Source organism: Poeciliopsis prolifica, unplaced genomic scaffold (genome assembly GCF_027474105.1).
Source record: "Poeciliopsis prolifica strain line A6 unplaced genomic scaffold, Auburn_PproV2 SCAFFOLD003, whole genome shotgun sequence".
Taxonomy (NCBI): domain Eukaryota; kingdom Metazoa; phylum Chordata; class Actinopteri; order Cyprinodontiformes; family Poeciliidae; genus Poeciliopsis; species Poeciliopsis prolifica.
This window is the reverse complement of record NW_026562378.1, coordinates 4,318,292-4,330,318: the sequence shown is the minus strand read 5'-3', so window position 1 is coordinate 4,330,318 and position 12,027 is coordinate 4,318,292. Positions and strand designations below refer to the sequence as shown.

Genomic DNA, 12,027 nt, shown 5'->3' with positions numbered 1-12,027 from the left:
TTTCCCATCCCTTCTTGGTGCACTGGTTTCTAGTTTAAACTGAAAGCCCCAGGTTTGAATAGATGGTGGCTTCAGAAAAATACCACTAACTAACTAACTATATATATATATAAAGAGAGAGAGAGATAGATAGCTAGGTAGAGTGTGTGTCGGTGTGTGTGTGTGTGTGTGTGTGTGTGTGTGTGTGTGTGTGTGTGTGTCTGTCCTCCGTTTCTGCCACATTGAGCAACAGGGCTAAGGGTGTTACTTTGGGAACCAGGCAGAGCGACGGAGGGAGAGCAGTGATGATCACTGACTGGAAAGAACTGAAGGTCACAGGTGACGGCGCTGCTGGGAGTCTGAAGACTCTGGATTTTCTTAAAGATGACTTCGACTTACCGACGCGTGGCGCAGCATCTGCAGTTTGATGACACATCCTGTATCTTTCGTCACGCAGCAGGGCAGCGAAGACAAAAAAAGATATAGTGTACGGCGCCGTGATGTTTCACCCGAGATGCTGCGATGTCAGACGAAGTTAAGCTGAACAAACACAAAAACAGTTCTGAAAAGATGATTTCATTTATTAAGGGGGGGAAAATATGGACAGCATTTCAGAATGAAGAAAAACATACAGGAAGTTGAGTGAGGTATAAATAGTATGATGATCTCTTGTTTTTTTGGCTGCATAGTGTCCAGAAACCAAGAATTCTGCTCTGCAGCACAAAATCCTAAAACTACGAGTGGACAACAGCTCCTTTACAAACTTTTTCATCCTAGGTGAAAGAGGACCGCTACCTTAGGTCCTTCCTCCCAGAGATGACCTTCAGAACCATCACTCCTCCTAACACAACTCTTCACATCGCTGTGTTTAATTGCTCTTCCTCCATTTCTTGTAAATAGTTGGTCGTTGTTTTTAAAGGCGTAGTATAATGTAAAAAGACCTTTTTGGAGCATTACATTGTGTCTTTACGCTATGCCCTCATCAGAGACAGACCTGGAGCGTTGCCTTGATCCCTTCATGCATGTTTGAGAATCCTTTATTCAGCTGTGCAAAAACGCCTGGGTGGACCTAGCCCCGCCTTCAAGGACGGCTCTCCTCTTCTGAGCTGCAGTTTCTAAGCTTCTGAGCCGGTAAAAATGTTAGAAGTGTAATAGGGGAGCTTTATAATAGAGGAGGAGTTGCAGAAAGAGCAGCAGTTTTTAAAGAGACAGGCCCAACTTCAAGGTGTTAAATTACAAATTCAAATTTCTTCTAGGTCGCATCTGATATGTGCAGCATTCTTATAAAAACTGAAGGCAACATAGTTACTTCATTGTGCTGCTGCCCTTTTAATGCTCGACTATGAATGCACTTTTTCTAAAATGACCCTACTCAGTTGTAGGGTGCGATGTTTAATAGATTAACTACAGGGTTGTTTTCTTTATGTTGGAAAGTCTCCTTTTTTGTCTGTTTTCTGAATTTTCCCATCGCGTGACCATGAAGGATATTTCTGCACTATCCCACAAGAAAATTCCAAGCCATTAATTTCTGACCTTGAGCTGCAACGTGTTCAGGTTACGCTGTGTGACATGGTCCAAAGTACGCTAGCAGGTCAAACAAAGGTTTTGGAGTGAGTCTGTCCAGTCTGGACTTGAATCCGAAATGTTGCAGCGTGACCATAAGCAGACTATTCATGTTTTCCAGAAGTCGACCAAAATTTCTCAGAAATTAAGTAAAAGACGGTAGCAAAGCTGGTTATTAGGATTGGGGAGCGATCAGGCCAGGCTGAGTTATGTTTTGTTTCTTTTGTAAATAAAATGATTGTTTGAAAAGCTCAGCAACAACAAAAAAGAAACGCAGAAGAACTCTTTCAAACTGTTCAGTGTAGAAAAGTATTTCCCAGGTCACTTAAAGCTACATTCGAAAGCAAACCTTTGACCCTTTTATGGTTTCATTCGTCACAAAAAGCTCCTGAGTCAGAGGGACCTCCGTCTGCTGCAGCGATAGTTCCTCTCCCAGCAGAGAGCGACGGCGCTGGGGGAGGAACGCGGCGAGGCAGCGTGGGAGCTGCAAGACACCCGGTCCACCCTGTAGGAGATGGAGGCGTAAAACACAGGATTGCTATGGCCGCACGTGCGTTCCTGCTGCATGTCAGAGCTGCTGTCGCACACCTCCAGCCCACGGCACCAGCAGCAGATCAGATCCCCCAGCCCGTTGGGTTTGGGGAGCTGGGAGCGCTTCGGTTCGATGAGTCTGAGGTCGTCTGCAGGAGAGGAGGCCAGGCTCAGGCAGCTGCCGCCCTCAACCAACGGAAGCGTGAACCTGTCGCTTCCTCCGTCTGCGGCGTCCAACTCGTTGTCCTCCCTCAAAGGTTGCTCATCCTCCCGTTCGGCAGTCCTCGCATCAGAACTCACAGTGAGAAACCTCAGCACCACCAGGTTGAGGAAGGCTCCCGTGACCGTCAGTCCGACCAGAATGTACACGAAGCAAAAAGCCACGTAGGGTGGCCGCCTCTGCAGGGCGTCCACCTTCTTCAGGGCGACAAAGTCCCCGAAGCCGATGGTGGTGAGCGTGACGAAGCAATAGTAGTAGGCATTGAAGAAGGTCCAGTCCTCAAAGTGAGAGAAGGCGGCAGCTCCGACGCACAGGGTGCCGACGCAGGACAGCAGCCCCACCAGCACCATGTTCCCCATGGAGACCTCGGTCTCCCTGAGGCCCAGGCCCCGCCTGGCTCTGCGCAGGAGGAAGCGGACCAGCGTGTTCATCCTCTCCCCCAGGCTCTGGAACATGATCAGAGTCAGAGGGATTCCCAGGACCGCGTAGAACATGCAGAAGGTCTTGCCGGCGTCGGTGCGAGGAACGACGTGGCCGTAACCTGAAACGTCACAAAGGCACCGCGGGTTAAGCACTTGCAGCTGCTGGTGTTGACTGTGATATAGCAAGGGGGTCAAGATTGGATTCCAATGGTTAATCCAGTCTCTGGTTTCTGTTTTTCATTCATTGTGGCATCAAATTTGCATCCACCTTAAAGCGATATTCCTAAATTTCTGGCTCTGTTCTGAGGACTACTGTGGAATGAAAGATTTTCACATAAAGGGAAACCATGAGACTCTCATACAAAAAAAAGAGTGTCTTCAGTCAGAGGCTTCTTCAAATTCAATGTAATACAGACTGCTACAGGAGATACTCTAAAAAGTGGATTTGGTAACAAAGGATCTTTTTAATAATGACAGCCTCTCTTTACAATTAATTTTTTTGAATAAGTCTGACCTAAATGTGTCAAGTTTAGTATCAGTTAAGATGTATGAACTCAACTAAATTACTTGGTACCAATTGAAGCAATTCAGATAAGTTGATTCAACTTCTTTTTTCAGTGCAGCCATCACCATCTACAATAACTCTTCTAGGAATCTTGATTTAATATAAATCAAATCGATAAAGTTTATTTCTGCATCACATTTCAGCAACAAGGCCGTTCAAAGTGCAACACGAAAACACAAGGATGAAAAGCCATAAATGCAACATACGATTAAAATTGAGAAATAAACGTCACATTTTGACAAGAGCATCGACACACGTGGAACATGTTGGTCAATGTTGCATTTATCGTGGGGCAAAAGCAAACAGATGGAGCTCCAGCCTTGATTTAACAGCGTTTCGGCTGTTTTGCAGTTTTCTGGAAGTTTGTTCCAACACGAGTTATGATGCTTAATTCCTCTCTGGTATCAATAACATCGTTTTAATTTGCACTGGATTTCACAATTTAGTGAAAAAAAGGGAAATAAAAGACAAGAAAATCCATCAGCTGATGGAGGCAAACCATGAAAGGCCGTCTGTTTCTGTGCTGAAAGTATTTATTCAGCTGAATTCAAATGCACACCACACTTTTCAGATACCAGGAGAAATCTGTAAAACCAGCATTAGACCCAGGGATTATTTAATTTAATAAGTAAAACAGAGAAAGCAGGAAAAGTGGAAAAAGATTTTCATAGACATAAATGTGACTGTTGTAGACAGCAAGAATTTACTTTTGTAGTTCATTAAAGAGAAGCTTTTTTGAAATTATTATTGTTGTTGTTGTTGTTTATTTATTCACCTATCAGGAGAATCCAGAAAGGTTTTAAAGTGGCCAGATGGGGCCGGCTGACAGTTGAGGGAGTCTGGGTGAGATGGGACAGAGCAGACCTGAAGGGTTTTGCAGCGCTGGAAACGTAAATAAATACAGAATAAAAATTGAAGCTTTTCTTCTTCTTCTTCTTTCTTTTTTAAAGTTATGGTCCAGTCACTTTTGGCAACAGCAATAAAAATCAATCCGCTACATGTCGACCTAATTTGGCTTGAAAGTTTATTTACTTATTTATTTTTACAAACTTTAAAATTCGTGAAAGTTTCTTTTTATCATTTCATTTGTTCATTCGGTAAAATTGTTATTTTTTTCTTGTTTTGGTTTTGAAGTGATTTTGTGAAGGTCGATTACTTTCCTTATTTGATTAATTGTTTTGGGTTTTTTTTAGTTATTAAATGCTTGACTGAGCTTTCATTTAGTTTGTGATTGGTAGCAGAAAAAGCAAAAAGATAAATAAATAAATTGGTATGTGCCTCAGAAAACTTTAGCTAATATTAAAAGTGAGATTTTTTTATTTTATTTTATTAATTTTTTTTTAAGTACCGCCGCTGCTCCACAGAAACTTTTGCAACTAATCGCGCGCCTCCAAATCGAAGGTCACGTCGACGTCAACGAGCCGCAGCCGCGTGCTCACCGATGGTGGTGATGACCGTGATGGCGAAGTAAAAGGAGCCGCAGAGCCGCCACTGCCTGCCGCCGCCGTGCGCCTCGGACTGCAGGATGACTCCCTCTATCTCCCGGTAGTCCTCCTCCAGGAAGCCGTGCTTTCTCCTCAGCTCGCCCAGCTCCTGCTCCAGGGCCTCCTGCCGGGAGACCTCGCTCTCCGTCTCCAGCGCGTCGAACACGGCGGCTCCGATGAGCAGGTAGAAAACAACGGAGAGGATGAGGAAGAGAGTCCTGACGTTGTGCGCCTTCATCGTGCTGCTGCTGGTGCTCAGAGGGAGAGCCTCATCCTGCAGGGCTCGAGTGCTGAGGGGCCGCACAGTGCAAACTGTGAGACTTGTTGCTCCATCAGCAGGTGGAGGAGGGCAGGCGGACACCACCTACCTCCCTGCTTCACAGGATGTTCGTCTGGCCTGCTGGCATCATCCGCTGAGCCTCTTCAGGAACACTGATGTGTGCCGGGTCATCTTCCCTCGTCTTTTTTTTTCTTTTTTTTTTAGTTGTCTCTGCTTTGTGAGCAAGTATGAGAGACATTGAAATCACAAAGTGAGTCATAAAGACGCAAACAAGCACATCAAAACTGACCCACCATGTGTTAGTGGTGTTTGTCTGTCCTCTTTCCCTCAGCCTTCCACTCTGCTCCCCTTCCCAGCTGCATCTACTCACCAGTGATTAGCTCCTCTGGTCCTTTGGTCACTTTCACCCTCTGCTGTGTTGTGGAATCTTCTAAATTGAGGTGAAAACACCATTTCATATCAGAGATTAACTTACTTTTACCACTGCGCACATTCATCGGTTTGTCAAGCAAAGGAATGCTGACCCCAAAATGTTTTCGCCGCAGACGGAGATGGTTTATTCGTCTTTGCGCAGCAATGCGTACACGCATTTCGGAGCTCAAGTGCGGCCGTTAATCAGTGACCCTGCCTTGAGGGATCTGAAATACACAAGTGTCAATGTGTCTGCGTGTGTGTCTGTCTGCGGCTGCCTCGCAGAGCTACAGCTGGAGCAGCTGCCCTTTCTGGGCAGCTTTGGCCGTCCTTATGTAGCGCTCGTGGGACGGTTGCCTCCTCTTTCAGCCAAAGTGCTACACTGAGCGGTGAGGCACAGAGGCTGGTGGCACAGCGATGAAACCACGGGGGTTTAGCACCATGCTAAAAAATAAGTGCCGTAGTCCCATCTTGCAAGTTCTTTCACTTATAAAGCCTTTGTCTATTTTAGGAAGACAACCCAATCGGTGGAAACTGTTCGTGCTCCAAAGACGCTCACGAAAAGCCAGAGATTAGTCATTTCATGGACGTTTGTTGGCTCCATTCCCTTCACAACATTGACTTTCTCTGAGCTGTTTTTAGCAGAGGATACAGCGCCGCCAGCTGTGTCCTTTCTCTAGCCGTCATCCAACCACAGTTTGCAAAAGTTCCTATAAGCTGGCAGGTTTACTGATGTGACTCAGCTTTTAAGCATACTTCATCAGCTTTCAATGGGTTCAAAGTTCAGGCCGTTCAAGAAAGTTTATGGTAGCCTTCCTTGTCAATGCTACAAGGAAGCATTGAAATTATTGTTCGGTTTCTAGATCTCAGCTCAACCGATTGTCGGAACAGTGTAAAAGTATTTTCCTATTTAATACGGGGGGAAATGCCAACACTGATCTGGTTCTGGTTCCAGCAGGTCACCGAAGCACTGCAGGCCTCGCTCTGGTCAGTGTTAACGATTCAACAACCAAACAGCAGCTGCGTTTCCACCACAAACACAAGAAAAACCTTGTTAGCTTTCTAGGCTAATGTAAAACAAAACCCACAATTTTGCAATTTATTCCATTAACAAGGTGGTAGAAACGGTGATTCCATTAACGTTCACGGGAGATGTGATTGAAAAAACGTACCGCCCCATCGTCCTCCAATCACTTCCTGTCAACTTCTTCTTTGTGATTTGCGCCAGTAGCAACATCCGGTTGCTGATTGTTTGACCAGTGTAAAAAAATAAATGTATAAATAAAAAGTGCCACCAATGGAGTTTTAAACCAGCTCCAATACGGCCAAATGTTTTTATCAAAACACTTTTTTTTTCTTAATTGGCACATTTCCATTACGCAAACTTATTTTCCAAATGTCAAATTGTGCACCGACACGGTTAGCAGCTACACAGCTCGACACCAAAATGGCGTCCATGGGAGAGTTTCAAGGCCAACCAGGCGCTCACCAAAACAAAACAGACACGTTTTTCATTTCACATTTCCAAAAACATGCCGGAATAAACCAACTTCAATTGGGCTTTAGGCAGACAGAGACAAATCCACCACAGAGGCTCTCTGAGACGCTCCGAGGAGGAGCTGCGCCTCGAAGGCGGGGCTAGGTCCACCCAGGCCTTTTTGCACAGCCGAACGCTCGCCTCGGGAGATTACAAGATTTCTTAAACACGCGTGAAAGAATCAAAGTAACCTTCCAGGTATGCTTTCGATGTGGGGGTTAACATTATAACACGATGAAAAGCTCAAATCAAAAACCACACATTAAAGTTGTGGTGGGATTTTTTTTTTAGCCAGGTGATTTTTGATCAGCGTAGCTGAAGCTATAACCACAAAGAGCCCACAGTTTTAACAGCTGTATTGATGAAGCGATGACGCTGCGTTATCTGGTATCTCTCTGCTCCGCGGCAGAGTTCGACCGGCTCTTTATCTCCCACAGGTAGACATTAAATGCAGGATGTTCACCGACTGAAGCCTCGGCGCTCTTTCCTCCGTGTGCCATCTTTTACGGAAAATGAGGCCGCGAGGCCGACTGTAAACACGATGCTATCTTTACACGGACCTGGGGACAGCGCGTGAGATAAGATAAAGCATGCGGACGCAAAACATTTTCGTCCCGCGGATAAAGCCGTAGCACGTTGGTGTGAAAAGTGTGCACTGACGCAAAGGTTTCGACGGAAAAAGTTAGCGGCACTTGGGTTTTCTTGGACTGGAAGAGTCTTACGAAATGGCAGTCGTCACGACATTTCATCCAAAACGGGGTCAACGATTACATTGATTGTCTACGTAATCAATCATAATTGTTAGACGCCTGGTTTCAATTTACAGCAAGTGCTCATTAAATTAACTAACTGTTTTTAATTTATTAAAAGAAGGAGCTTGAAATAAACAATGTAGCTCCGTATTCGCTTGGTATTGAGCTCTGCTTCGGAGGTTAACTCATCGACAGACAGGAATTTACAATCAATACAAAATAAAGTGAATACTCCAGCTTTGTAAAAATAACACACACCATCACACTTCACCAGATGGTGTTATATTTATGGTATATTTATTTCTTTTTTTTTTTCTGTGAAAGCACAACTACACTTTGTGAGTTTTGATTTATTTTTCTTGTGGAGACAAACCGGTGCTGATTCTCTCTCGGGCCTCGGCCCCCAGCATGCCTAGTGGATCCGCCGGTTCGTGTCGGCTCACAGTCCACCGTGACTCTCTTGTCGTTCGACGAAGGACATGATGCGAGAACAAAGATCTTTTTTCTTTTTTTTTTACTGATTCCAGTCAGCAGTCCTCATCATTGCTCACCTGAAATCCAAACCTTAAGACTCAAAGTGGTGGAGCTGGAGGAGAACATTTTAATGTCTGAAAACTATGGAAGCCCGTTTCTACCACCTTGTTAAAAAATAAATTAAATTAATGATCTCATTATAATGAGATTTTTTTTAATAGAGTAGTGGAAACGGGCTTCCATAAAAAAAAATATCAATTCGACTAAATAAATAAATCAATCAATAACCCATATAGGTTCAAGGCCCTACACTTAAATCTGTCGTCAGAAAAGTTCACTTTCGATTTCTGCCCAGTGAACCGAGGTGGGAAAGTGAAACTCCTGCTCCAGTCTGCCGGCATGGAGAGCTGGTCCAACATGTTCCGGTTGGTTCGACGCAGCGTTTCCTTCTGTTTGGACCGGCTGAGCGCTTTCCTCAGGTTCTTGCTCCAGGCTCCGTCTCCGCTGCTGTCCTGGGTTTGGCGGGTCCCGGGCGTCGGGCTCCTCTGCGGTCGAGTTCGGCTTTTGTGTCTCAGAGTCCAGAACTGGGCCTCGTTGCCCTGGCGAGGCGGGGCGGAGGAGCCCGACCCGCCCGGGGCCCGGTACTCCTCGGACGAGGAGGGGAGCGGAGGGGATCCTCACAGCGGGGGTCCTCACAGCGGCCCCCACCGTCAGGAGCCTCCGAGGGTCGAGGTGGAGGATGAGGTCACCGGAAGTGAATGTCGAGTCGACGAAACGGATGATTTCTACTGCGAGTATGACTCAACGTGGGAGACCTGGGGGCCCGAGAACGAGGGGCCCCCGAGAAGGAAGAGCCGCCAGAGCAGAAGGGACAGAAATGTGAGTTTGACAAATAAGATTTGATTTATTGTGCGGCTCCTTTAAGCTGCTTTCTGCTCCGCGTTCACTTCCTGCACTGAAAAAAATAAAAGCCAAACTGCTCGACTCAACCTGCTGAAAATGCCTTTTAGTTCCAGTAGATTTTCATTTTGATATTATAAAACACTTTGATGAGTCATGTAATTAAATTTGTCCTTGAAAGAATGAGTTCAGTTTTAACTGGTCATGCAAAAATCTTATTTAATATTCCTGATTTCAGGCCTTATGAATTACTTTGTGTGTCCATTTTTATGTATGTATGAAGGGATGATTATTGTTTTGATGCCACAATTTGTATCAGCGACATAAAGAGACACAGATTTTTACCATTGTGCTGAAAATGTTGGGTTTTTTAATCTACAAAGATTGAACCGATTAGAATTTTCAACACACAAAAAAAATGAACACATCACTATTCAGTAATAAATCTGGCACTTTTGTTGAAACTTATTCTCCCCCCAAAAAATCAAATTGAACTGAAATTCAGAGAAATCTTAAATGCATTATTCAGATCATTTTTCTCAAGTCTTATTGATAAATTACATCAATCAGGCATAAATCTCTTTTGAAATGGCGCTGAGCATTTTAAATGTGATGTGGCGAGGTCAAATGTCAGGCTTTGCCCCGGCAGCCGATTAGAAGCGCCGCATGCTGGCCGGTTTCACTTCACTGAACGACGCGGCTCTGTTTTCTTCCCCAGAACAAGTTCGCCAGGTTCGAAAGCGCTGCAAGAGACATGCAGAACTACAGGCACGACTACCCAGTGAGTTGAACACACATGAAGCCACGTTGTACTTCCACCATTTGCTCCAACTCGTTTTTTCCCCCCGCAGAACCTTCCCCGGGCCCGACACCGCTTCCAGGAGGAAAATGTACGTACACGCGTTTGCCTGTTGCAAAAGCGACTCTTCTTATGTGTGGAAGAAGCATCCAAAAAAACAAAATACGTCTTTTCCCTGAACAGGATGAAAAGCCCAATCTGAGCTTCTACCTCGGGAAAACGCCGTCGCTACCAGACAGTAAGGCCTCCACCGACGCCTGATGCGGCTCTGAGCTTTCAGCCGACTTCATGCTGTCGAGTTTTGTGTCGAAGGGATTTCTTAAGTGTTGAGTCGTGGCTTAACAAGGAGAATAAATGAAATATGTTTGTGGCCTTTCTTTTTTTTATTGTTAAGCTCATAGAAAAAGTGATTTTTGTTTGTTATCAGTGGTCTACATTGATCAGTTCCACAAAGACTGGAAGGGAAAGTATGCAAAACTGGAGCAAACACACAGCTACATTCAGTGGTAAGGTACTGTACGATGTCAAGATTGGAAGGAAGATCTGAGGCTCCGATTTGTAATTAAATTTGTCCTTGAAAGGTTGTTTCCTCTGCAGGAACCCGGGCTAAACTATGAAGCAAAAACGCTGACCAAGCAGGAAATTCAGGTAAATGCTGAGCAAAGTATATCTGAACAAACATGTCGCACAGGCTCTCGCATCATTTCTTCATTTCCTTCAGGATTTTCTTGGCAGTTCAGCCGCCAGGGAGAACCTGCTGAAGTCTTACGAGCTCATGTTGGATTTTTATGGCATCGAGTTAAAAAACAAGGAAACGGGAGAGGTGGCGAGAGCAGCGCACTGGTTCGACAGGTTCCAGAATCTGAACAAGTGAGCAATTCAGGCGGTTGACCAAAAAAAAAAAAACGAAAGTCTGCGCATTGCAGAGACTATTTCATCCAAATCTGAAATCCTTTGACCTCTTGCAGTCACACGCACAACAACCTGCGCATCACCCGCATCCTGAAGTGCCTGGGAACTCTGGGATACCGCCACTACCAGGTCCCTCTGGTTCGGTTCTTCCTGGAAGAGACTCTGGTCCACGGCGAACTTCAGCAGGTCAAAGACAGCGCCCTCAGCTACTTCCTGTTTGCCGTTCTCGACAAGCAAGAACGCAGGAAGCTTCTCAAGTTCGCCTACTATCACCACGATGACAGAGAGCCGTTCGTGTGGTGCCCGAAGAAAATCCAGGACGCGTGGCCGAGACGTCAGCAGCAACAGGACCAATGTGATCCAGGGGGAAACGGCTGGGGCAACTGATGATGCAGCATCAACTGATGATGCTGCAAGAAACGTGTCGGCAATAAGAATAAAAACTCAATGCACAAGCTGTTCAAACGCTTGTTGAAAGGCTTTATGTCTGCAAAGTTTTGGAGTTTATTAATGTTCATGTTAAAGTGAAGGTGGGAGTTGAAGGCAGTGTTTGTTGACATGACACCCGTTACTCATGTTTGCAGTTTTTCCCAGTTGTTTACATCTTCTTACTGTTCTTATGCACTGAATGTGTGTTTTGCACTAGGTGGCTTCAATAACTCAGGCAAATAAAGCGCATTACAGTAGTGAGGAAAAAACTGGATTATTTTCTCCTGCAGGTTGTTTCTTGGTTCGGTTTTCTACGCATCTGCGGCTCTTGAATCGTCATTCACGCCGTTCCTTCACTAAAAGAATAAAACCATTTTATTGATTTCATTCGAATTAAAATCCAGGACTGTGGTGAAAAAACGTGTAGCGTTTCTGCATGTTGTTCCTCATGATGACGTCGTGAACCTTTACTTCACGGAACAATGGCAAGAAAACGAGCTTAAACAAAAAAAGATCTACAAGATGTTGTGTTTAAAGCCGGTAGAGGACACGGCGAGCATCCCGTCGCTTCCATCATGTTTGGGATAAGATAAATCTGGCGTCACAAGTTCAAATATCTGGGCCTGTAGATACTCTTGCGAACAGAACCGTAGCAAACCAAAAATACAAACGAGAACTGTATGTTTTGTAAACGACAAAAAAACTGAACTTCAATAAAGTCCTGTTTTTGTGCAATCAGAAGAGTTTGGCTGCTGTGATTTTATTGAGC

At 45.0% G+C, this 12,027-nt stretch overlaps 2 protein-coding genes across 2 annotated transcripts; one reads left to right on the top strand and one right to left on the bottom strand.

Annotated features, from left to right (window-relative positions):
- Positions 1-1,935: 1,935 nt before the first annotated feature.
- Positions 1,936-5,002, bottom strand: LOC129358331 (potassium channel subfamily K member 15-like). Its single transcript, XM_055027305.1, has 2 exons — positions 4,720-5,002; positions 1,936-2,834 (listed from the first exon to the last, which is right to left on the bottom strand). Exons 1-2 carry the CDS (start codon positions 5,000-5,002, stop codon positions 1,936-1,938), a joined length of 1,182 nt encoding a protein of 393 aa, XP_054883280.1.
- Positions 5,003-8,584: 3,582 nt separating this feature from the next.
- On the top strand, positions 8,585-11,992 carry LOC129358536 (opioid growth factor receptor-like). The gene is made up of 8 exons (XM_055027660.1): positions 8,585-9,097; positions 9,837-9,899; positions 9,970-10,008; positions 10,101-10,155; positions 10,345-10,423; positions 10,499-10,565; positions 10,639-10,787; positions 10,886-11,992. Exons 1-8 carry the CDS (start codon positions 8,618-8,620, stop codon positions 11,214-11,216), a joined length of 1,263 nt encoding a protein of 420 aa, XP_054883635.1. The 5' UTR covers positions 8,585-8,617; the 3' UTR covers positions 11,217-11,992.
- Positions 11,993-12,027: the final 35 nt, after the last annotated feature.